Genomic DNA, 27,000 nt, shown 5'->3' with positions numbered 1-27,000 from the left:
GTACAAATGCAGAGAGAGACACATATGAAGACTAGAGCTTCACATTTACAAAGGAATGCTCAGAGTAACAGAGTAATCTCCAATACAGTGACAGGCTGAGAGCACAGTCTCATCAGAGTGGGCAGGCAGGAAGCTGCATTTTGGGCTGGGTGATAGGTATGCTATGGCTTTCATTTCTCCATCGTATGTGGCAAGTATGCCCTCTATGCAACATTGCTTAAAAATTCATGACCTACACCTGCATGCGGTAACTAAAACTTCATGGAAACCCTTAATAATTTGTACTCAACGGCTTGCTTCAAGTTTTCAACATTCTTAATGTATGAAAGTGCTCAGGGCTTCCCTGGTGGCGCAGTGGTTGAGAGTCCACCTGCCGATGCAGGGGACACGGGTTCGTGCCCCGGTCCGGGAAGATCCCACATGCCGCGGAGCGGCTGGGCCCGTGAGCCATGGCCGCTGAGCCTGCGCGTCCGGAGCCTGTGCTCCGCAACGGGAGAGGCCACAACAGTGAGAGGCCTGCGTACCACACACACACACACAAAAACCAACCAAAAAAACCCAAAAACAAACAAACAAAAAGAAATTGCTCAGCATAGCCCTGAAGTTATGTGGAGAAGGGTGTTAGAATAATAAGATTAATAGCTACCATCTATTGAAAACTTACTATGTGCCAGGCACCACTGTAAGTTTTTACATGTAGTCACTCATTTAATCCTCCCCCAAAACACTGTGATTGGATCTATTGTTACTGAAGAGGAAACTGAGGCCCATCTCAGTCAAGTAACCTGAGCAAGCCCACAGAGTCAGTGGCAGAGCTGGGATCAGAGTGCAGGCGATTAGCTAGAGCTCTTGGTGGGACCGAACGGGAGGCATTCTGCTCACTGCCACCCAAAGCCCTCTTCAACCAGAGTAACTGCACTACTGGTCTTCACTTTAGTTGTTGTCTGAAAACAGAACACTGCTACTCAATCTTTGAAAACCACCAGCCTGTGGAAAAGAGCACAGGGCCGGTCATCAGGAGGATAGAAATCTGATCTTGCTCTGGCCTCTTGTTACACGCTGTGTCCTTAGGCAAGTCATTTCTGGGCCCTGGGTCCTCATTCTTTTAAAAAAAAGAGGGTGTGAGAGCTGATGCTCTGGAAGATTTCTACCAAGATTTCTACGATTCCCCTTTAGATCTAACAATACACTTTGCAAGAAATACAGGGAAAACCAGAATATGTTACCGCCATGAGGAGGCAATCAGCAAACTCTAGATTGGGGGAAATGCTACAAGATAAATTATCTGGTTTCGTTAACAAATAAATTGCCAAGTTAACCTACAGATTAAGAGAGTCTCAAGAAGCATATTAACCAACTGAAGTATATGGGCCTTATATACTGTTTCAAACAAGCATGCCATAAAAAGAAATTGAGTCAACTGGAAAAATTTGAGCACTGACTGGATATTTGATGATATGACTTGTTAAATTTTTAGGTATGATAGTGTACTGTTATAACAGTACATGTAAAAGATACATGCTGAAATAACTATTTTATATAGTTTGATATTTGCTTCAAAATAAGTCCTTGATAGATAAGACAAGGTTATTAATAAAGCAGGATTGGCCCTGAATTGATAATTGTTGAAGCTGAGTGGTAAGGACAGGGAAGTTCACTATATAAATAGTATTTTTGCTATACTCTTTGCATGTTTTAAACTTTTTATAATAAATACTTTTAAAATGACAACTAATTTTATAAACCTGGTTAAGTCTAACAATTCCTAGATGTGAGTTTCATGAGTCATACTGGTTAAAGTCATCCTTTAAATTTGTGCACCTTCACTTCGCACCAATGAATCACACCCAAGTCTCTCTATTGCACTTGCTACCCACTATTTAGCAACGCTTACAACCTGCTGTAAATTAATATCTTTATCTTTAGCTGTAAGCTTCACTTATAAAAATCCAATTTAATCAAAGGTTAAGCAACTGGGGCTAGTGCCAAGTCCCCCACCCATAGAGAAAAGCATCTATTTCCAACTAACACAAAATGAATACAATGGCTTGATGACTTAATTGTTTTCTTCAACAGTGCCATTTTAGAATGCAGCTAACAAAGCACTCCGGAGGCTATATTTCAGGGGCAGTTTACAAGAGAAAGCCTAACATAACATCATCAGTTCAATCCATTACAGGGAGGGATCAATATTCTAAACTACAAGAGATCTTTGTGTGGCCCTTCTTGGGGGAGGTGGGGGGTGGCAGGTAGTTAAACTTAGTTAAACTATTGTGTCTCCATCCAAGACTCTAGAACTCTATGACAATGTGGGCAAAGTTTTAGGAATTACTGATTTTGAACTAAATAATTCATACCCATTCAACTACAGGACATATATCAATACCTAGGAAATACATCATTTTCCAGCTGGATGGTTTGGTTTAAGTAGCTAAAAATGCAGAACAGAACCATGTAATCAAACCAGGAGGGCAGTTCTGTGTCCTTCCTACCTGTAGATAAAATGAAATCCACAACTTTGAAAGTCTGGGGCGGGGGGTTAACTTACATATGTTCAACTTACATATATAATCGGGGATCTGAGGTCAGAGTGTCAATGTTGATGTGCTGTTCCAGTAGACTGTAGGCCAGGATGGGCAAGGATGTGAAGCAGATATTGTACATTGTAAGGTAAGCGGCATCATACAGTGGCTGTAATGACAAACCACAGAAGAGAAAGGTAATGTAACAATCATCTGCAAGAGGATATTTAAGTGTTTAGAAAAAATCACAAGCTAAAACAAGACAGTTTCCTTTCACACCTTTTGTGACAGCAAAGGAGGTTTTGTAAATAAGGTCACTCTAACTGACCACTATAGAAAAGAAACTAACATACTGTAAGGCATATTAAAATACCCTCCCTTTTAAAATACGATCTTATTCAGAATGTTTACAAGCTATAAGCTCTATTTCTTTTTTTAAATATATATGCTTTTCTTTTTATTAATTAGTCCAAGTAAATTTATATATAAGTATGTGTAAAGGAGAAACTCTTGTTTTTTAACATCTTTATTGGAGTATAATTGCTTTACGATGGTGTGTTAGTTTCTGCTTTATAACAAAGTGAATCAGCTATACATATACATATATCCCCATGTCTCCTCCCTCTTGTGTCTCCCTCCACCCTCGCTATCCCATCCCTCTAGGTAGTCGCAAAGCAGCGAGCTGATCTCCCTGTGCTATGTGGCTGATAAGCTCTATTTCTAATGGATATTAACTAAGAACTTTTCAAAAGATTTTCAGCGAATGAAGACCAATTAAGTATAAGACAGGAACCCCTTAGGGAAACTAAATATAAGCAGTGGCCAGCCTGTGTCACAGTTTTTTGGGTTAGTATTTTACATGGTTTTAAATATCACTATCACCTTCTCCAGAGTATATTTATGATATTGAATGTGGCCATTTACTAAAGATTAAATAAATATTCAAAAAAATAAAAGCTAAATATATTCACATGGTCATGACTCTTTCTGGTCCTGAATTCCCTAGGCTCCAGACCAAAATTTCCAACTTCCTGCTGGTTGTCCCAGAGGACAACCTGCAATTCAAAATGTCTAAAACCAAACTCATTAACCTTCCCTTTAAATCTGCTTCCTCCCATGTCCCCTACCTCAGTGAGTGGCCCCACAATGTTTGCAACCCCAGTATCTACCCTGGTGCGTACCCCTTAGGTACTCAAGAAATCTTTTGAAATGAGTGATTCTCTTCCTACTTCACTAGCCATTCCTTCTCAGGCTCATCTTCTCCCTGAGCCCTCTGTGTTGGAGTGTTCCAGCACTCGGTGTTTGGAACTTTATTTATGCTCGCTCTCTAGGTGATCTCATTTAGTCTTGTGGTTTTAATATAACCCATTCACTGAAAATTCCCATATCTAGCCTAAACCTGTCCCATATATCCAACTGCCCACTTGATATCTCCTCCTGGGTGTCTAGCATATTTCAAACTTACATCCAAGACTGAATTCCTGACCTACCCTCACCTCAAACCTGCTCCTCCTGAAGTCTTCCTCATCTCAGGAAAGGGCAACAAAATCGTTTTGATCAACCAGAACCGAAATCTTGGATTCATCCTTCACTCTTCTCTTTTTCACAAGCCACATCCAATCTATTAAGCACCGTTTACTAGCTCCACTTTCAGATACATTCAGAACCACATCACTTCTTAGCCCCTCCACTGTGACCACTCTGCAAGCCTTTAATTGGTCTCCCGGCTTCTTCTCCCCTTGACCTGCAGTCTATTCTCAACACAATGGCCCAAGTAGCTCTACTGGAAAATAAGTCAAATCAAATCATTGTTTTGTTCAAACTCTCCAGTGGATTCCTTTATCTCTGAAAGTAAAGAAGCTCCTACAATGGTGGGGATATAAAGTCCTACTCCTCGATCCAGCTTCTTACCTGTCTGTTACCTTCTCAGTGAGACCAACCTTGATTTACCTTGCCACTTCCTCTCTCTTGAACACATTCCCCCCAAAGTACTAATCACCTTTTAACGTACATGATAAATTTATTATGTTTACTGTCTCTCTCTTCACACTAGAATTTAAGCTCTATGTGGGCAGGGATTTTTATTTATTTATTGATAGCTGTAGCTTGAGAAAAAGCAAAGCAGCCCCTGACATTCAAGAGCTGGCCCAGCACTCACAGCTACGCACCGGCGCTCTGTACAACATGAACAATTTCGCAGAACAGCAACATCAAACAAGGCCACTGTGTGACCTCGATATATCGAGACAAAAACACTCTGTAATCACGTTTGAACACAGACAGAATATAAATATTGTCCAAATCACAATAATGACCAACATCTACATTCTGGCTGATTTGGGTGACTATTGCCTCTTGACCAATGACATGTTGGCTTCCTGGATAAGATTTACTAACATGCTTAGTCATAAAATTACCCCCATCTGCTAACAGCACCCAGCAAGGCCCTACTCCTTAAACCCTTCCACAAATCACCTAACTCAAGCCCAAATCTTACAAGACTTTTCTAACACTCGCTTCCTAAGAGGGCCTACTGTTCCTCATGGTGTACACTCTTTCTTGTTGCATTGAGTAATGAACCTAATGTGATCAACTACAAGTGTTTTACTGGCTTTGACAATCTGGAACTCCTAGAACAGAACTTGGCATGCAGAAAGCATTCAATAAATATTGGATGAATGAATGACTAGAGACTGGAAGCTAAAACATATTTGTAAAGGACTGATCTGATATTGTAAATATTCCTTTATTGAAAAAAATATTAAGGTTTTTATAATGAATCTTGTTTTGATGCTAGTACTTATTGAGTTCAGTATTTTCTACACAGTGCTAGATGTTGTCATGCAACCATCATCTGTGACCTGAATAAATAATATCCCATATTCACATGTATTTTTCACATATATAAAATGTTTTTTGATTAATAAAATGCGTTTAAATGTGACACAAACTGGACTTCCCTGGTGGCCCAGTGGTTAAGAATCCGTCTGCCAATGCAGGGGACACAGGTTCGAGCCCTGGTCCGGGAAGATCCCACGTGTTGTGGAGCAACTAAGCCCGTGCGCCACAACTACTGAGCGTGTGCTCTAGAGCCTGCAAGCCACAACTACTGAGCCTGCAAGCCACAACTACTGAAGCCCACACGCCTAGAGCCTGTGCTCCACAACAAGAGAAGCCACTGCAATGAGAAGCCCACGCACCGCAATAGAGTAGCCCCCGCTTGTGGCAACTAGAGAAAGCCTGCACATAGCAATGAAGACCCAATGCAGCCAAAAATAAAATAAATTTATAACAACAAAAAACAGGTTTAGTTGATAATACTGTTTCTTGTTATACTTGTTATAAGGGTATCTCTTCATGCAGAAGAAAGTCCACTACTAACCTAGGCTTTGGTAAACAAAGAGTTGCTTTTTGCTTAAATAATCTGCATCCTGGTCCCATTTCTACATTCTCCATAGCTCACTCTCCAAGTACCAGGGTTGCAGAGAACACCTGAAGTAGACCTGAAGTGAAAAAGGCTGACTACCTGTATGTATTCCACAAATATTTGCAATAAAGGTCTCTACATTCAGCACAAGGCCAAAGTGAAAACTAAAGATATGTACAATACATCACTACCTCAGAGAGACCTTTCTTTTACGTGGTACACTTTTTCTAAGATGTCTGCCTAGCTTTTTCCCTCATCTCCTCTAGATCTCTGCCCAAATGTCACCTCATCAGAGAGAACTTTCCAGGTCAGTTTGTCTAAAACAGCAGCTCTCTTCCCCAGTCACATTCTATCTATTTATTATGCTTTTTGTTCTCCTTCAGAGCATATATCAGTACCCAACATAATGTGTTTGTCTGATCGCTGTCTGTCTCTCCCCCTATCACTCACTGTACCCACAAGCTCCATGCGGTAAAGAGTTTTGATCACTGTTATATCCCCGGCACTTAGCCTGGCACACAGTAGGCACTCAAGAAGTATTTGTTAGATGAATGAATGTACCAGTTGAGCAACTGACAAAGGCAAACATCAAGTCCTATGGGAACCTAAGCAGACCCCCAGACCCCCAACAGCCCAGGGTTTTATAGGGAATAAGTCCTATAAGCACACAACTTGTGCTTAGTAAACATGGTTTAAAAAGCCAACTTCCCTTTATCACTTTGCTACAAAATTTGAAAATGTCCCTTTAAACTTGCATTCATCTTCCAAGGAAGTGAGGAATTACAAACATTTTGATCAACAGTAATCTGAATGTTCAAGAAAAGTAGATTCATCAGAGTTTATAAAACTCTGTTACCAATACTGTTAGCTTTGAATACAAGAAGGCTGATGGTACTTTCTACAGCCGGTAGATGATTAATTCATAAAGTGATCGGCTTAACTGGCATCATGGGGCTGATGACATGGCACTGATGTAAGAGACAGCATACCAAATGGCAAAGAGGCAAGTTCAAGAGAAAGAAAGCAGGGACTTCCCTGGTGGTCCAGTGGCTAAGACTCCACGCTCCCAATGCAGGGGGCCCGGGTTTGATCCCTGGTCAGGGAACTAGATCCCACATGCCACAACTAAGTTCACACGCTGCAACTAAAGATCCTGCATGCCACAACTAAGACCCGGTGCAGCCAAACAAACAAACAAATAAATAGAGTCGCTTCCCATTGAGAAGAATATATTCTCTTAAAAATACTGCCAAGAAATTAGGAAAAAATCACTTCCTATCATGAGGAATGGAACATGCCTTGAAATTGAGAAAATCAGTCTCTAATAGCTGTGATGATGTTACCAGCAGCTCAGCTTGGTAAAAATCACTGAATCGCTCACAGATTAAGTACAAAATTTCTGAGTCGTTGAGCATTATAGCTCCTTTACATAGCTATACTTGCACTAGAAGCAATGCAAAATACAGTTCAGCTGTTAAAACAAACCTACAAATATGCCTGCCCATCCCCCACTTATGTATCAAGTTAACATATAGCATATTCTATACGTGAAAAATGTTCAGAAAACTACAGAGGGCTAAAAGTGTAGAATTGCTTAACTAATCCAAGGCATTATCCAGGAATCACAGCTTCTTTGCTAGCTTAAACACCAATGGTTTTCTAGAGAATCAACCTGAGAAAATGCAAAGGTATGAGATTTTATTTGATGAAATAATAAACTATAATATTTTAGGATTATTGGAAAACATTGTGTACACTAACAAAAATAAAAAATACTTTTTAAAGGATCTCAATTCCAACAGGACATACCAAATAACTTTCAAAAAGAAAATAACAATAAGACCATTACTAAAGCACAGATATAAAATTTTGCTATTGTCAAAAACCAGGCCAAGCAGATCAACTGTTGAACTAAGAAAAAAAAAATCCTTTTACGTTGGGCATACCTCTCTAATTTCTACAATCCAATACATAAAAGGTAATTAATAGCAAATATAAACTACATTACAGAGATTGGTTCAAGATGGCGAACTGGAAGGACGTGTGCTCACTCCCTCTCGCAAGAGCACTGGAATCACAGCTGTGGCTCACCGTGGGACACTGGCAGCAGAAGTTCTGGGAAGCACTCCTTGGCATGAGCCTTCCCAGAGTCCGCCATTAGCCCCACCAAAGAGCAAAGAGCCTGGTAGAATCCAGTGCTGGGTCGCCCCAGGCTAAACAACCAAACAGGGAGGGAACACAGCCCCACCCATCAGCAGACAAGCAGATTAGTTTTACTGAGCTCTGCCCACCAGAGCAACACCCAGCTCTACCCACCACCAGTCCCTCCCATCAGGAAGCTTGCACAAGCCTCTTAGATAGCCTCATCCACCAGAAGCTAGAAGAACTACATTTCTGCAGCCTGTGGAATTAAAACCACATTCACAGAAAGACAGACAAAATGAAAAGGCAGAGGACTATGTACCAGATAAAGGAACAAGATAAAAACCCAGAAAAACAACTAAATGAAGTGCAGATAGGCAACCTTCCAGAAAAATAATTCAGAATAATAGTGAAGATGATCCAGGACCTCAGAAAAAGAATGGAGGCAAAGATTGAGAAGATGCAAGAAATCTTTAACAAAGACCTAGAAGAATTAAAGAACAAACACCTAGAAGAATTAAAGAACAAAGAAACAGAGATGAACAATACAATAATAGAAAAGAAAAATACACTAGAAGGAATCAACAGCAGAATAACTGAGGCAGAAGAACGGATAAGTGACCTGGAAGACAGAATGGTGGAATTCAATGCCGCAGAACAGAATAAAGAAAAAAGAATGAAAAGACATGAAGACAGCCTAAGAGACCTCTGGGACAACATTAAATGCAACAACATTCGCATTATAGGGGTCCCAGAAGGAGAAGAGAGAGAGAAAGGACCCAAGAAGATATTTGAAGCGATTATAGTCGAAAACTTCCCTAACATGGGAAAGGAAATCGCCACCCAAGTCCAGGAAGTGCAGAGAGTCCCAGGCAGGATAAACCCAAGGAGAAACACACCGAGACACACAGTAATGAAACTGACAAAAATTAAAGACCAAGAAAAATTATTGAAAGCAACAAGGGAAAAATGACAAATAACATACAAGGGAACTCCTATAAGGTTAACAGCTGATTTCTCAGCAGAAACTCTACAAGCCAGAAGGGAGTGGCACGATATATTTAAAGTGATGAAAGGGAAGAACCTACAGCCAAGATTACTCTACCTGGCAAGGATCTCATTCAGATTTGATGGAGAAATCAAAAGCTTTACAGACAAGCAAAAGCTAGGAGAATTCAGCACCACCAAACCAGTTCTACAACAAATGCTAAAGGAACTTCTCTAAGTGGGAAACACAAGAGAAGAAAAGGACCTACAAAAACAAACCCATAACAATTAAGGAAATGGTAATAGGAACATACATACCGATAATTACCTTAAATGTGAATGGATTAAATGCTCCAACCAAAAGACACAGGCTCGCTGAATGGATACAAAAACAAGACCCATATATATGCTGTCTACAAGAGACCCACTTCAGACCTAGGGACACATACAGACTGAAAGTGAGGGGATGGAAAAAGGTATTCCATGCAAATGGAAATCAAAAGAAAGCTGGAGTAGCAATACTCATATCAGAGAAAATAGACTTTATTTTCTATTAACTTTTTTTAAATTAAAATTCATTTATTTATTTATTATTTTTGGCTGCGTTGGGTCTTTGTTGCTGTGCACAGGCTTTCTTTAGTTACAGAGAGCAGGGGCTACTCTTTGTTGCTGTGTGCGGGCTTCTCATTGCAGTGGCTTCTCTTGTTGCAGAGCACGGGCTCTAGGCGAGTGGGCTCAGCAGTTGTGGCTCACAGGCTCTAGAGCACAGGTTCAGTAGTTGTAGCGCACGGACTTAGTTGCTCTGCGGCATGTGGGATCTTCCCGGGCCAGGGCTCGAACCCGTGTCCCCTGCATTGGCAGGCGGATTCTAAACCTCTGTGCCACAAAGGAAGTCCCTGAAGTAGACTTTAAAATAAAGACTGTTACAAGAGGCAAGGAAGGGCACTACATAATGATCAAGGGATCAATCCAAAAAGAAGATATAACAATTATAAATATATATGCACCCAACGCAGGAGCACCTCAATACAAAAGGCGACTGCTAAGCTATAAAAGAGGAAATTGACAGTAACACAATAATAGTGGGGGACTTTAACACCTCACTTACACCAATGGACAGATCATCCAGACAGAAAATTAATAAGGAAACACAACCTTTAAATGACACAAGAGACCTGATAGATTTAATTAATATTTATAGGACATTCCATCCAAAAACAGCAGATTACACTTTCTTCTCAAGTGCACACGGAACATTCTCCAGGACAGATCACATCTTGGTCACAAATCAAGTCTTGGTAAATTTAAGAAAACTGAAATCATATCAAGTATCTTTTCTGACCACAACACTATGAGATTAGAAATCAATTCAGTGAAAAAAACGGAAAAAAAAAAAACACATGGAGGCTAAACAATATGTTACTAAATAACCAAGAGAGCACTGGAGAAATCAAAGAGGGAATCAAAAAATACCTAGAGACAAATGACAATGAAAACACGACGATCCAAAACTTATGGGATGCAGCAAAAGCAGTTCCAAGAGGGAAGTTTATAGCAGTAAGATCCTACCTCAAGAAACAAGAAAAATCTCAAATGAACAATCTAACCCTACACCTAAAGGAACTAGAGAAAGAAGAACAAACAAAACCCAAAGTTAGTAGAAGTAAAGAAATCATAAAGATCACAGCAGAAATAAATGAAATAGAAACAAAGAAAAGCAAAGAGCAATAAAACTGAAAGTGGGTTCTTTGAGAAGATAAACAAAATTGATAAACCTTTAGCCAGACTCATCAAGAAAAAGAGGGAGAGGACTCAAATCAATAAAATTAGAAATGAAAAAGGAGAAGTTACAGCAGACACTGCAGAAATACAAAGCATCATGAGAGACTACTACAAGCAGCTCTATGCCAATAAAATGGACAACCTGGAAGAAATGGACAAATTCTTAGAATGGCATAACCTTCCAAGACTGAAGCAGTGAGAAACAGAAAATATGAGCAGACCAATCACAAGTAATGAAATTGAAACTGTGATTAAACATCTTCCAACAAACAAAAGTCGAGGACCAGATGGCTTCACAGGTGAATTCTATCAAATATTTAGAGAAGAGCTAACACCCATCCTTCTCAAACTCTTCCAAAAAATTGAAGAGGAGGGAACACTCCCAAACTCATTCTATGAGGCCACCATCACCCTGATACCAAAACCAGACAAAAATACTACAAAACAAGAAAATTACAGACCAATATCACTGATGAATACAGATGCAGAAATCCTTAACAAAATACTAGCAAACAGAATCCAACAACACATTAAAAGGATCATACATCATGAACAAGTGGGATTTATCCCAGGGATGCAAGGATTCTTCAGTACATGCAAACCAATCAGTGTGATACACCATATTAACAAACTGAAGAATAAACACCATATGATCATCTCAACAGATGTAGAAAAAGCTTTTGACAAAATTCAACACCCATTTATGATAAAAACTCTCCACAAAGTGGGCACAGAGGGAACCTACCTCAACATAATAAAGGCCGTATACAACAAACACAGTAAACATCATTCTCAATGGTGAAAAACCGAAAGCATTTCCTCTAAGATCAGGAACAAGACAAGGATGTCCACTCTCGCCACTATTATTCAACATAGTTTTGGAAGTCCTAGCCACGGCAATCAGAGAAGAAAAAGAAAAAAAAGGAATACAAATTGGAAAAGAAGTAAAACTGTCACTGTTTGCAGATGACATGATACTATACATAGAGAATCCTAATGATGCTACCAGAAAACTACTAGAGCTAATCAATGAATTTCATAAAGCTGCAGGATACAAAGTTGATGCACAGAAATCTCTTGTATTCCTATACACTAAAAATGAAAGATCACAAAGAGAAATTAAGGAACCAATCCCATTCACCATTGCAACAAAAAGAATAAAATACTGAGGAGGAAACCTACCTAAGGAGGTAAAAGACCTGTACTCAGAATATAAGACACTGTTGAAAGAAATCAAAGACGACACAAACAGATGGAGAGAGACATATCATGTTCTTGGATTGGAAGGATCAACATTGTGAAAATGACTATACTACCCAAAGCAATCTACAGATCCAGTGCAATCCCCATCAAATTACCAGTGGCATTTTCTACAGAACTGGAAGAAAAAATCTTAAAATTTGTATGGAGACACAAAAGACCCCAAACAGCCAAAGCAGTCTTGACGGAAAAAAACAGAGCTGGAGGAATCAGACTCCCTGACTTCAGACTCTACTACAAAGCTATAGTAATCAGGGCCTTCCCTGGTGGTGCAGTGGTTACGAATCTGCCTGTCAATGCAGGGAACATGGGTTCGAGGCCTGGTCTGGGAAGATCCCACATGCCGCGGAGCAACTAAGCCTATCCACCACAACTACTAAGCCTGCACTCTAGAGCCTGAGAGCCACAACTACTGAAGCCTGTGCGCCTAGAGCCCGTGCTCCACAATAAGAGAAGCCATCGCGATGAGAAGCCTGTGCACCACAACAAAGAGTAGCCCCCGCTCACCATAACAGAGAAAGCCCGCATGCAGCAACGAAGACCCAACACAGCCAAAAATAAAATAAAAAATAAAATAAATTAAATAAAATTTATATATAAAAAAAAGCTACAGTAATCAAGACAATATGGCACTGGCACAAAAACAGAAATATAGATCAATGGAACAGGATAGAAAGCCCAGAGATAAACCCACGCACCTGTGGTCAACTAATCTATGAAAAAGGAGGCAAGGATATACAATGGAGAAAAGACAGTCTCTTCAATAAGTGGTGCTGGGAAAACTGGACAGTTACATGTAAAAGAATGAAACTAGAACACTCCCTAACACCTTACACAAAAATAAACTCAAAATGGATTCAAGACCTAAATGTAAGACCAGACATTGTAAAACTCTTAGAGGAAAACACAGGAAGAACACTCTTTGACGTAAATCACAGCAAGATCTTGTTTGATCCACCTCCTAGAGTAATGGAAATAATAATAAAAATAAACAAATGGGACCTAATGAAACTTAAAACCTTTTGCACAGCAAAGGAAACTACAAACAAGACGAAAAGACAACCCTCAGAATGGGAGAAAATATTTCCAAACGAATCAACTGACAAAGGATTAGTCTCCAAAATACATAAACAGCTCATGTAGCTCAATATTAAAAAAACAAACAACCCAACCAAACAATGGGCAGAAGACCTAAATAGATATTTCTCCAAAGAAGACATACAGATGGCCAAGAAGCACTTGAAAAGCTGCTCAACATCACTAATTATTAGAGAAATGCAAATCAAAACTATAATCAGGTACCACCTCATACCGGTTAGAATGGCCATCATCAGAAAACCTACAAACAACAAATGCTAGAGAGGGTGTGGAGAAAAGAGAACCCTCTTGCACTGTTGGTGGGAATGTAAATTGATACAGCCACTATGGAGAACAGTATGGAGGTTCCTTAAAAAACTAAAAATAGAATTACCATACAACCCAGCAATCCCAGTACTGGGCATATACCCAGAGAAAACCATAATTCAAAAAGACACATGCACCCCAATGTTCATGCAGCACTATTTACAATAATCAGGTCATGGAAGCAATGTAAATGCCCATCGACAGACAAATGGATAAAGAAGATGTGGTATGTATATACAATGGAGTATTACTCAGCCATAAAAAGGAACGAAATGAGTCATTTGTAGAGACGTGGATGGACGTAGAGGCTGTCATACAGAGTGAAGTAAGTCAGAAAGAGAAAAACAAATATCATATATTAATGCATATATGTGGAATCTAGAGAAATGGTATGGATGGACCAATTTGCAAGGCAGAAATAGAGACACAGATGCAGAGAACTAACGTATGGACACCAAGGGGGGAAAGTCGTGGTGGTGGTGGTGGGGGGTGGAGGTGGTGGTGGTATGAATTGGGAGAGTGGGATTGACATAAAAAATAAATTAAAATAAAATACAATAAAAAATAATTTTAAAAAACCCTAACATTTCTGTGAAAACTATTATATGTATGTATTGCTGAATCACCTTGCTCTACACCAGAAACTAACACAACCTTGAAAATCAACTATACTTCAATAAAATAAATTTAAACCAAAAACAACAACAACAAAAAACAAACAAAAAAACTACATTACAAGAAATACCTAGGGAAACAAACCTGTTGTGAGAATCCACAGAAGAACTGGTACAAAAATTGTGGCAAAATGAAACAAAGGTTCTGGAAAAAAAAATGAAGAAAAGGGTTAATGCTTTTCACTTGATCAACTTTCTAAAGTAAAACAGGAAACTCTACTCCAGATAGTCTACAGGCAGTCCTAAGTCCTTCTAATGTCACAATGCAATAAACTTCTACTCCAGAGTTGTAAGGAAACAATTCAAAACAAATAATTACATACATATTAATACCAACTTTTGCCCTACCAAGGCAGAAGAGGACCTCACTTACTTTATGAGACCCTCTTGCTATTCTTGTAGGGAAGAAATGAGCTCATATAATATGAACACCTGATGGTACTGCACCTTAAATGCCACGTGGGTTTGCAAAATCATCACAAAGTAGACTGACATAAAGCTGTAAGTCTATATTTAAAAGTCAGTTAATGCCAATAAGTAGTCAGGAAATTATAGTGTATATTGACACGAACAAGTATCAACTAATGTTTTACTGCCTTTGTTACTGCCTCATCAAACAATTAACTGTTATTATTGATCACCTACTATATGTAAAGATGACGCTGTGGGTGATACAAAAAACAAAACTTCTTACTTCTAAGGGATTTAACTGGGAGAACACTAAAAACAAACATATTAAAAAATACAAGCTAAGAATTCATAAGGCAGAAAAAGCCACTAGGTAAGAAGATAAATACTAAAATTAACGTCTTCAGGCAAAACCACCAGAACTAATATTTTCAAATGAGTGCTGTCCTTCAATATAGGCTGTGACTGTATTTCAGCGCTGCTGTCACTTGTTCATGGTGTCTCTGGATTTCTCATAGGGCAGCACCTTCAATAGCTCTATATTTTTTTAAATAAATAAATTTATTTATTTTTGGCTGCGTTGGGTCTTCATTGCTGCGCACGGGCTTTCTCTAGATACGGTGAGCGGGGGCTACTCTTTGTTGCGGTCCACGGCCTTCTCATTGCAGTGGCTTCTCTCGTTGTGGAGCACGGGCTCTAGGGTACGCAGGCTTCAGTAGTTGTGGCACGTGGGCTCAGTAGTTGTGGCTTGTGGGCTCTGGAGCGCAGGCTCAGTAGTTGTGGCGCACGGACTTAGCTGCTCCACGACGTGTGGGATCTTCCCGGACCAGGGCTTGAACCCATGTCCCCTGCATTGCTAGGCAGATATTCTTTTTTTTTTTTGCGGTACACGAGCCTCTCACTGTTGTGGCCTCTCCTGATGCGGAGCACAGGCTCCAGACGCACAGGCTCAGCGGCCATGGCTCACGCCCAATAGCCCATTTTTGAGCCATGTCAAAAAACCAGTCTCTTCCCTTCTCTCACACATTCTCACTTAGCTAATTTACCAGGCTGGGAGACTTGAGGCCGTTTTAAAAATCCAGTGGATCCTTAAAGCATGAACAACTGCCGCAGCTGAGGATATTTAGGTAAATATATACTGCAGGCTCTGGAGGACATTTCTACAGAAAACTGCTACATGTATTTTGAATAAGTCCTACAGCACCAGAGTATCGGAGCTTCCAAGGTTAGCACCTGGAAGGGCAACACTTATTCGTATGTATCAGTTCTGGCAGAATGCAAAATACTGTCTGTAGCCTTTCTAGAGTCATACTTTATGTATATAAAAGAAGTGTTCTGAGGTTGGAAGAGGCAGTGCTTGGTGTGGATTATGGGGGTGTTTTGTGGGAAGGGGAGGTCTGACCCTCCCATTAGAATAACAGTTCCATGAAAACAGGGACTTTGCCTGTCTTATTCCATTATGAATTCTCAAGCGCCTGAAACAATGCTTGGCACATGGTAACACATTCAAACATATTTGTTGATTGAATGAATAAAGAAGTTAGACTTTGAACTAGGTGTTACAGATGAATAGGATACGGTGATAGCAGGAACCAAGGTAAGGCCATATGTATTTTAAACATATAAGGTAGGGCAGGGTCAGACTGTGGGGTGCCTTAAAAGCCAGACTAACTCTTAAGACAATGGAGAGTGGAGTTTCTGGAGGACAAGTTGAAAAGTGGTATTTTCTAAACATTAACCTGGCTGAATTATGCAAGGAGGAGCGAATGGAGAAATAGAAAGCAGGAAGACCTGTCACTGCAGTACTCCAGGGGCGGGCAACAAGTTGAAGATGCAATGGCAAGATAAGAGGAAGGCAGCCAAAGATGGTCAAAGGTATTAGAAATCATCTTGGGACAAAAGGCAGCACTTAAAAAGGAATATTGCTAAGTCAGTAACTAAGATGATAATGGGCATAGAGATCCTAATGAAGACAGAGGGCATCTACATAAATAATCTCCTAAATTGGGAACCAGGATATGTAAATTACTGACCACTGGTAAATATTAGCTATTTTAATGCTTGTTTTGTTTTTCTTAACAGAGCATTCCTTCCATCTGGTGGCAGTTGCTTGAATTGCAGGCCAAAATCTTAAAGAGGGAAACCAAGCTTCTGGAATAGGATCAGATTGCTAGGCAGATCTGTATGGCAAATCTTCACAGGCTCTCCTATTAAGGGGAGGTAAGAGAGAATAACCATCCATCCCCACGTGGGGCTGTTAAGTTACTGAGTCCAAGGCCCCACAAACCTTAACTATATAAATAACATAACCTCACTGAAATGGTGGAAAAGGAAAAAAAAAGTAACTTTGGAAACAGCGTTTTGACTACGTTCTCTAAGACTAAAGACAAAAACAAGTGCTCACAAATATATTTCTCAAGTTAGATTTGTTTCTCACAGGAGTATGAGTAGCAATTCTGGAACTACTTTAAGTGTACTTGAGGACTTAGCAAATAAATAAACACTATGAGGATGAGAACCAGGTTTCTCACCACTGAAGAAAGGAGTTACTAAATGGAAAAGGGAAAGGTTACAATGAACCTTGTGCTGCCGGATTTAATCAAAGGTATCTGTATAAACTGAGTTCAAGTATTGAGTTTATACAGATACCTTTAATTTCAGCCCAACAACTTCAGCTCAGTAGCGATGAGCACGACTAGCACCCAGATCTTGATTTCTAAATACCATTTGCGAATAATGGAAAGGAATAAGTGATTCTTGCAGAAAAGTCTGAATGCATCTTGCCATTGAATTGCAAGAAAAATACAAGAGGAGCCTAGAACGTCATGTGGTACCAGAAAATAAACAAGACTTCAAAAAAGGTTAGGGCCGGGGGAGGGGGAAGGGGTGAGGAGGGAGGAACGGAGAGTTGCTACTCAATGGGTATACAGTTTTAGTTGTGCAAGACGAGTAAGTACTAGAGATCTGTTGTACTTAACAATACTGTACCATATACTTAATAATCTGTTAAGTGCATAGAGCTCATGTTAAGGGTTATCACAATAAAATAAAAATTTAAAAATGATGGGGACATGGTGAAAGGAAACAGGCGCCAAATCTGTGACAATTTGAGTAACAGAATGAACAATGATAGTAATGAATTTCAACATAGAATAAAATATCTAGTTTAGCAGGAGAATGCTCTTTTCAAGTGAAACTACACAGAGCAAAAATGAGGGGTCTTGAGACCCTCAGAACACCATCTGAACCAGCTTATCAAAGTTGACATTATCATGAGACATACTGACAACATGTGCCTCCGGATATGATGCATTCAGCAGGTTGCAATAGCGCTTCTGTGGTAATTGTGCCCAAATGCAAAACCTGAGTCTAATAATAGGCGAACATTAGACAAACCCAAATTGAGGGACATTCTACAAACTAACTGGCCAGCACTCTTCAAACATGTTAAGATCATTAGGACAAAAAAGACAGGAACTATTCTAGGTTAAAGAAGACTTAAGGAGATCATGATCCTTAAACGCAAGCATGAGCCTGAAATGGACCACAAAAAGAAAATCTGTGGGACCATTAGCAAAATTCCAGTACAGTATATAGACTAGTTAATAATGTGCCAATTAACATCAATTTACTGATCTTGGTAACTATGTTGTGGGTTATCTAAGGTGTTAACAGTTGGCAAAGCTGGGCAAAGAGTATATGAGATTTCACTAATTTTGCAACTTTTAAAAAGTATGAAATTATCTCGAAACAAAAAGTGAAAAAAACTTCTAAAAACTATATAGAATAGAACATAGGACAGGAGATCAAGTTCTGGTACATGTCTAAAACAGGCAAACCTAATGCGTATGTTGCATAAATTATATCTAAATTTATGTGCTATACGCCATATACGTTACTATATATCACAGAGTAATGTAAATCAGATTAGTCGTTGTTTGGTGCAGGGGTGGAGAAGACTGGAAAGGAGCACAAGTAAACTTTCTGGGGTGATAGAAATCGTCTATATTTGGTTCGGGTGGTAGCCACATGGATGCATACATTTGTCAAAATTGAACTGCAAACATTTAATGGGTACATTGTACTGTATTTAAACTATACTTTAAGAAAGTTGACTTAAAAATTTTCATCTCAAATCTCTTGCATTAAAAGGAATTTCTGGTTTCTGATTCGTTAAATAGACTGCCTCTGTTTTGCTGACCACAAATTTCAGTACTAAGACAGTAAAAGAAACATGAAAAAAGAAGGAAAAGATACCTACAACCAAGCTGAGCCAATGCTGGGTTAAATAGTCATAAGTTAAATCACAAGTATTTCATCACATACCTTATAGAAGAAATACTGTACAAGGTGTGCTATTCTCACATAATATAGGTGTCCGTGAGCCAACAGCAGTTTCTTTAAATGTTTAAACTTTGGGACAGAATAATCACTATTTCTGGCTGCTTGGCGACCTTCTTTGCCTTTGATACCTAAAAAAAGAAAAATCTCTATAGGGTGAGTATTTTTATAGAATAAGTAACCACCTGACTTGTTACTTCCGTATTTTTTACTTGCTTACATGTATAGTTCAGTTGAATAGTTTAGATTTGCTTTCTTAAGCAAAAAGTGCTTTCAACAGTGACAGTGAGACTTACCAATAAAAAGTAAAATTATGTTTAATTGACAATTACCTATTTATAACAAAACATAAAATAATTAATAGAATCATTATTTTAATCGTTATAAGGCAAAAATTATCCTGAGGAAATAGTTAAATCTGAAAATTATTTTAAAGGTACTTATTTAGTAAGTGATTAATCATGCATGGCACCAGACTAGATGCCATACTAAAGCAACTCAGAGACCTGGGGATTATGGTCTAAGAGCTCAAAACTGAAGAGTTATAATGAGATGGTTAAGTCCTTATATTGAATGATACTGAGTAGTGGTTGGCAAACACTTGCTCCAGTCCAAAATGTTCATAAGGCAGTTGGTTCACACCAAAGATCCTTGAAATTTGGTCCTGTCCAAAACGTCAAGACATTTGGACTATAAGACAGCTGGTCCATGCCAAAAGGTCTTTGAAATCTGGTCCGGTCCAAAATGTCCACGAGCATGTTTGGTCCATGCCAAATGGTTTTGGACAGGACCAAATTTCAAGGACCTTCTGCATGGACCAAATGTGCTATGGACGTTTTAGACAAGACCAAATGTCCTGCAAGGCTGAGTAGCAGTCCTAGTACTCCATGAGCTCAAGCAGCTTTAGGCCATTTCCACAGTCAATAACCAATGAGTTGAACTAGAGTTCCACACTAAGTAGGGTTACTTGCAAATGGAAAGAATTTGGGAATCCAAACTGTGGTACAATAATCCCCAAGATACTATTTCCATTATTTCTCGCCCACCAAAAAACCACTTGCTGGGGTGTTAGGATTGCCTCCCAGCAGCCTGACAGGGGAAGAAAGGGTGCAGGTTTTAGAGAAGCTGTTGTTGCATGCCGACATGTAAATTCACCACTACAGCCCAAACCGCCATGCAGAGATATTGCCATGTGGAGAATCAGCCAGCCAATTATCGTCTCTCAGTCCCAAACAGTTACAGATCTCAAAAGATATAGTGCAGCAACATAAGCAGGCGATCTGGCCAGGGGCGAAAAATCAATAAAATTTCATGCATGCTGTCAAAAGTGAGAGCTAAATGATCAACTGCATGGCTAGTAGGTTTGGGAAATTCACTTTACTTGGCTAATATAATAATATCCTCCAACTTTGTATTGCTACATTCCCACCATGGGTAGGACTTTGGCATGGACATATTCCACGATCCGATGAGGACCTTCTTTTGATAAACAATGATCATTCCCAAATTCGGATTCAAGATGAGCAACCAAAACAATCTCTAGAATAATAACACCACTCTACCTAAAAGCAATACTGATACCTTACAGCTGCCATCTCATTAGATGTTTCTTACCTATGCCCACATGGGATTCCAAGATCATACTAACATCATTGGCACCATCACCTATCGACAGTGTTATTGGGCTGCCTTTTAAATTCTTCACCATTCTCACAATCTAAACATTAAATACAAAAGAGGTATAGAAAAGGTCAAAGCAGAATGTGAGATTGTACTACATTGTGGGTATTTGCCTCATTCACACTTGTAAATGGAGGCCTTCAAACAGAAAGGTAGCTTGTGCATATAAGTACAACCAGTCTTGAATTCTCAGGGGCAGAAGAACACAGCTTTTCAAAATGTAATACCGGCGCCCACTTGTTTCTGGTTTTGCGAATGTATGAACTGTCAAAAACCATGCCTCATACCTATATTAGAGGTCAGCACGCTTCCCTCTTTTGTCATTGCTTCCTGTGTCCTTTCAGATCACGTATTGAATGAGAGAAAGTGGAGACCAGAGAGCCTATTTGGGGAGACATGCATGGGGCTACCAGGACAAAAGTGGGCAGTGAGAGGACAATGTTTTTGGTTACCGCTCCCTCTCTCCTCCCTGCTGACACTCCCACCTCCCCTCGGTGCATGCCAACCCTTATTTCCATCTAGCTGCCGACTAAACTTTACTAAATCACCCAGTGCCCAATATGATATGATATGATCTCTCATACAGGTAGCTGCATTTCAAAAGGGGGCGCCTTAAAGGTGATGAGCTTTGCATAAAGATGCCCGAGATATGTGTATAAAGGCTGTCATTATTCCCTGAGTGTCTCTTAAAGATGTGTCGATGGCACAGTGCAGCTCAATGCTGTGTTCATGGTAAGTATTGAATAAAAGAAATGTTCTCCTGGCAGAGTTACTTGTGGGAAGAGTATTGGGTAAGCCGCTGTCCTCCCACCGTATGTTTTAGATAATGACTGCTTTATGTGTCAACCCTCAAAACCCCTTGGAATCTAGCAGCTTTTAAAAAGCTTATGTAATTCAGTAGTTAAATAATGCCTTGCAAAAATTTTGTACCCACAATGGCTTTCACCAGGTAACATAAATAAAATCCATTTTCAGATAACTGATTAAAAAAATTTATACGAGGCAAAACCATCCTGCAGTCTTTTCTTTAAACAAAATTCAGTCAGGTTTTAGTTGTATAAAACAACATAACCCAAAACCCCTACATCCAATCCATTTGACACAAAAATGATGTTACTATGAAATGCCGGCTTTCTCCCAATCCTTCACCTCAACTTGGTTCTTTTTAAAAACTTTATAAGAGTGTCAGAAATAATCTGTAAGTGAGTCATCCACAAAAGTAAACTTGTGTTTAATGGGCTACAATACTGGTTAAACTAATTGCACTTGTTATACTGTATGCAGTAATGATTTAAACTACAAGGAAGAAAAATGCAGCCAGGGAAGGCAATAAAATTATCAAGGGTGACAGCTTCTGCATGAAAACATAGATTTAAAAAGATGAAAGCTTGTCCTTGTGGAAAGATAAAAGGATATATTGTCATGGACCATAAAACCATGAAAGATCTAGGTAGATAAACATGGGAGTTTTTTTTTACTGAGTCCCAGGTCACCTGGATTAAGAACTTCTCCTCAATCTCTAGATAGCTTCACAAAAAAGAAATCAATTTACCAAAAACTATTTATTGATCAACTATAACTACATGCAATACAATGTGCAAAAGCAAAGTGCAAATATCCAGAAAGGATATACCGCTTGGTTTCATACCTCAAGAAGCATATAATGGGGAATGGATACAATAATATCAGATAATCAGATTAACGATACAAGATAACAATACACAATACCTATGCAAGGGAATATATAACACTGTCATCTAAGTTGTCCACATAAGAAGGCCCGTGATGTCAGAGAAGGGAGAGGACACTACATGCCAGAATGATCAGAAATGATTTTATAGAAGGAAGGGTGGTTTGATCTAAATCATAAAAGACTGGTAAGATGTGCATGGATGGGGAAAAGGGGGTTGGAGCAGTATCCCACGGAAAGGGAAGAGCATAGCATGTTCTAAGGCACACAGCCAGTTAAGTACAGTATATGCTTAGAAAACAGATCTGGTTTGACCAGACCAATGAGTTTTTGTACAGGGGACATGGATAGGTATATATGGGGCCACATCAACAGGGAGCAATATTATGAAAGTGGCAACAGGGTGCAGGAGAAATGGGAAGAAAAGGCCAGACTGCAGGCAAAGAGAGAAGTTAGTCCACATGGAGTTCAATGAGCTGTTTAAGTCCTGGACCTGGAAAGTAATGGAAAGAAAGACATGGAAAAGACAATGTACTAGAAAATGGACAGAATTTGGTGACTGAGACCACACGGAAGGGTAAAGCATGGGGGACGTCAAGGTTTTGAATCTAAAGACCTAGAAGTATAGTGAGCTCAGTAATAGATGTAAAGGGACTTCCCTGGTGGCGCAGTGGTTAAGAATCTGCCTGCCAATGCAGGGTACAAGGGTTCGAGCCCTGGTCTGGGAAGATCCCACATGCTGTGGAGCAGCTAAGCCCGTGCTACACAGCTACTGAGCCTGTGCTCCAGAGCCCACAAGCCACAACTACTGAGCCCGTGGACCTAGAGCCTGTGCTCCGCAACAAGAGAAGCCACCGCAATGAGAAGCCCACACACTGCAACGAAGAGTAGCCCCCGCTCACTGCAACCCCGCGCACAGCAATGGAGACCCAACGCAGCCAAAAAAAAAAACCACAAGGAAAATGACAATTTGGGCTCTAGAGAAGGCTGAGCTGAGGTGACAATGACACACCCAAGAACATGTGCTCAGTAAGCAACTGGAGAAGTAAAGTAGAACTCCAAAGATTGGGATTGGAGAAGTGACTTGAAAATCACCTATGTGGGGACTTCCCTGGTGGTCCAGTGGTAAAGAATCCGCCTTCCAATGCAGGGGACGTGGGTTTGATCCCTGGTCAGGGAACTAAGATCCCATATGCCGCGGGGCAATTAAGCCCGCACGCCACAATTACTGAGCTCGCACGCCTCAACAAGAGAGAGAAAACCCGCACGCCGCAAGGAAAGATCCTGCATGCCTCAACGAAGATCCCGTGTGCAGCAACTAAGACCCAATGCAGCCCCCCAAAAATCAATCAATCAATCAAATAAATATATAAAAATGAAAATCACCTATGTGGCCATGACAGATGAGTAGGTGATATCCTGGAAGAGGTGATGATAGTGAGGGAAATAAAACAGACTAAGGACTGAACCACAGGGGGCTCCATAGTCTGGGTGAGAGAAGCAGCACAGTGTTAGGAATTCAGATACTGTCCTGGGCAGTGGAGAAGTTAGAACCCAGGTGAGCAATTTGAGCAGCAGACAATGAATATAGGAGGAAAAAAAAGGGAAAGAGGTATTGCCTTTGACTAAAGGGACAGATTTCTATGTATACTGTTCTGATAGGATCTGCTTCCCCAGCTGGGGCTAACCAAGGCTCTTATGGTTGACGAAAAGAAGAGCACCTGATTGTGATGGAAATTGAAAGTGAGAAGAAGGCAGACAATGCCCTAAATTAGGATGGGCTGTGTGCTTGAGCATGCGTGCATGCATGTGCGAGGTAGGGGGCAGGGTGTGTGAAGGAGAAGGCAAAGACACAGCGCCATCCGCTAGGTCTAGAGCAAGCAGCTGAGGGACGGCAGGAAGCAAGACCAACACATATAAAAGAATACAGTGTACGCAGAAGTGAAAAGGTGTGTACCTGAGATTCTAAGGTTCCCGAGACTCAGTGAGTACAAGGAAGCAAGGTGAAGTAGATCAATGCGAGCAAGAGGAGCTGGAAAAGACAAGACACCCGAGGTTGCCCCTGCATTGGGTTTTATTAGGAGTAAAACTTTTGTTAGGCCAAGAGGAATTCAGAGGGAATTCCAGATGAGGAAATTATATGAGGGAAGCTTTAGAAGTTGGTGTGAGCATGGCACGTGGAAGGGACACAAAGGGGGAACAACCAACAGGAGTGGATGATTCTCGCTGGACGTGAGAGTGGTGGTGGACACAAAATATGTACGGACACATTGAAAGGGTCGACAGGGGTGGCCCCGAGTACCATATTGAGTCATCTGCCCTTCATCCTAAGGGACTAGGAAACTACTGAAAGGTTCTGAGAGAGAATATATGATGGGGGAAGTACTGTTTTAACAAGATTAATTTGGGAGTATGGGGAAAGAGATGGAATGGGGAAGGGTGAAAGCAAGGAGACTAATGAGAAGATTAAATCAAATAGCCTGTGTGTAAAGTCCTAAGGTCTTGCTTGCACTAAGATGGAGATAAAAGGTTTAACAAGGTGGCACCACAATGAGAGCTATGACAAAAGGTAGGATCAGTAGGACATGGTGACTATATATGGAGTGAGTGAGAAGAAAAGGATCAAAGGCAGTTTGGAGACTTAGGGAGCCAAAGAAAAATGTCACTGGTAACAGGAATAATAAAGATAAGGGAAAAAACAAACTGGCCTGAAGGAGAAAATTATAATATCTGTCTTGGATACTAGAATTTAATGTTACAGTGGGGAATCCGTATAGGGCCGTCTAGCAGGCAGCTAGAAATATGAGACTTAACAAAAAGGAAAAGTCAGGACGAGAGATATATCATCAATGGAAGTCATAGAAATGGATGTGCTTATCCAGAGAGATAGGATGTAAGTGAAGGGCCGAGGGAAGACATAGCCCCCCCAAAAAACGGACAATTAGGGAGAAGACACAGGATGAAACAAAATAGAAAGACACTAGGTTGCCAAGAAGGGAAAAAAAAAAAAGGACCGTGGACCATCACAGAAACCAAGGGAGGAGAGTTTAAAGGAGGACATAATTGGCAGTGTCAACTGCAGTGGAGAAATGAGGAGAAAACGAAAGACAACACAACGGGTTCAGCAAGGAGGTCACTGCTCTCCTCCAGGAGATGCAGCAGAGTAAGGTGAGAAGAAAGAATGCATGGGGCTAATGGAATAGTGGAGCCAGGAGCAGTGGGATGAAGGCAGCAGGCACCAAGCACTCATTAGAGAAGTCTGCAAGGTGAGGAATTAGACAGCCAGCTTGAGGAGACAAAAAGGTGAAGCACAGGTTTAACTCAAATCGGTGGGAAGACTTCTGAGTTGGACCACGTAGAGGAAGAATCCAGGGAAAATATAATAAGGTACTCAGGGCTCTTTGAAGAAAATTGAAAGTGAACATTTGCACATATGCGTACAGAAGTACCCAGAATGGAACATTAACTAACATTCAGTTACCTGGGCTTTCTGTAACGGTGCCATCCGACAGCAGAGCACTGCAGTGCACTTCATACAAATTTGTAGGAAAATGCTTTTGTAATTGTTAGAACCAGAGTCTTGACTAGAATTTAATATGAGAGACAACGTGGAGCCATCAATGATTAATCCATATTCCTGATGTTCTGTCCATGCTCTGAAAAAGAAAAACAATGCTATATTTGAAGCTACTATACATTGCTATTTAGGAACTTTAAAAAACCACTCAGAGGAGGGTTATCATCAATCTGGTTCCTGGACGTGTAAATTCTAAAGAAGCAACCGACCCTATTAATGACACAACAGAGACTTTCTATCACATCTTTGAGACTCAAGCTGCCCATATAGATGGCACTAAGTTCTAAATATAAAAATAATGGACTTCTAGCAGCCAGTCTCCATATAAGAAACTCAAGGTGAATTTTGGAAATTACAGTTCCATCAAACTCTGATATGAAGACAAATCATCAGTCAATCTGAAAACTGCTTAACAATGCAGGGAAAAGACAAAATGGCTTTGGGGTATACAAATCACAGAAGATATTCTTAATATCTTTGCCCGAATGACAAAACCTATCCATAGACCTGGCTTCTCAAATATGATGGACTACTAAAAAGACATAGTGTTCATTAAAGAATAGCATACAATAATGATATATGTTCCTTAAATAAGTATCATTTTATACTAGACTAGTGGTTTTCAACCATAGCCTTCCCATGAGAGTCATCTGGGCAGCTTGAAAAAAAGCCCATGTCTTAGGTTTACCCACAGACAAATTAAATCAGGGTATCTTGGGCAGGGCTTGGTTACATATAGGCATGTTTTAAAAGACTCCATAGGTGATTCTCCTGTATAGCCAGGATGAAGTAGTATTAGTTGCCAGGAAAGACAAATATAACAGGTGCTGGACTTCCCTGGTGGCTCAGTGGTTAGGAATCCGCCTGCCAATGCAGGGGACACGGGTTCAAGCCCTGGTCCGGGAAGATTCCACATGCCGTGGAGCAACTAAGCCCGTGTGCTGCAACTACTGAGCCCGCACGCCTAGAGCCCTGCTCTGCAACAAGAGGAGCCACCGCAATGAGAAGCCCGCACACCGCAACCAAGAGTAGCCCCATTCACAACTAGAGAAAGCCTGCGAGCAGCAACAAAGACCCAACGCAGCCAAAAATAAAATATAAATAAA

At 40.3% G+C, this 27,000-nt stretch overlaps 1 protein-coding gene across 1 annotated transcript in view; it reads right to left on the bottom strand.

The window, feature by feature from the left end:
* The window catches only part of ATP11C (ATPase phospholipid transporting 11C), a 168,490-nt gene that overhangs the window by 21,821 nt on the left and 119,669 nt on the right, over window positions 1-27,000 (bottom strand). The window contains exons 20-24 of the mRNA XM_060138188.1: window positions 25,799-25,973; window positions 20,562-20,664; window positions 18,933-19,078; window positions 14,284-14,343; window positions 2,564-2,691 (exon numbers count right to left, since the gene is read on the bottom strand). Coding sequence (XP_059994171.1) covers window positions 2,564-2,691; window positions 14,284-14,343; window positions 18,933-19,078; window positions 20,562-20,664; window positions 25,799-25,973 — 612 coding nt within the window. The remainder of the gene's footprint in view (window positions 1-2,563; window positions 2,692-14,283; window positions 14,344-18,932; window positions 19,079-20,561; window positions 20,665-25,798; window positions 25,974-27,000) is intronic.

The sequence above is a fragment of the Lagenorhynchus albirostris genome, chromosome X (assembly GCF_949774975.1).
Source record: "Lagenorhynchus albirostris chromosome X, mLagAlb1.1, whole genome shotgun sequence".
In the NCBI taxonomy this organism is placed as follows: Eukaryota; Metazoa; Chordata; class Mammalia; order Artiodactyla; family Delphinidae; genus Lagenorhynchus; species Lagenorhynchus albirostris.
Note: the sequence above shows the minus strand (reverse complement) of the source record. Positions and strands in the feature narration are given on the sequence as shown.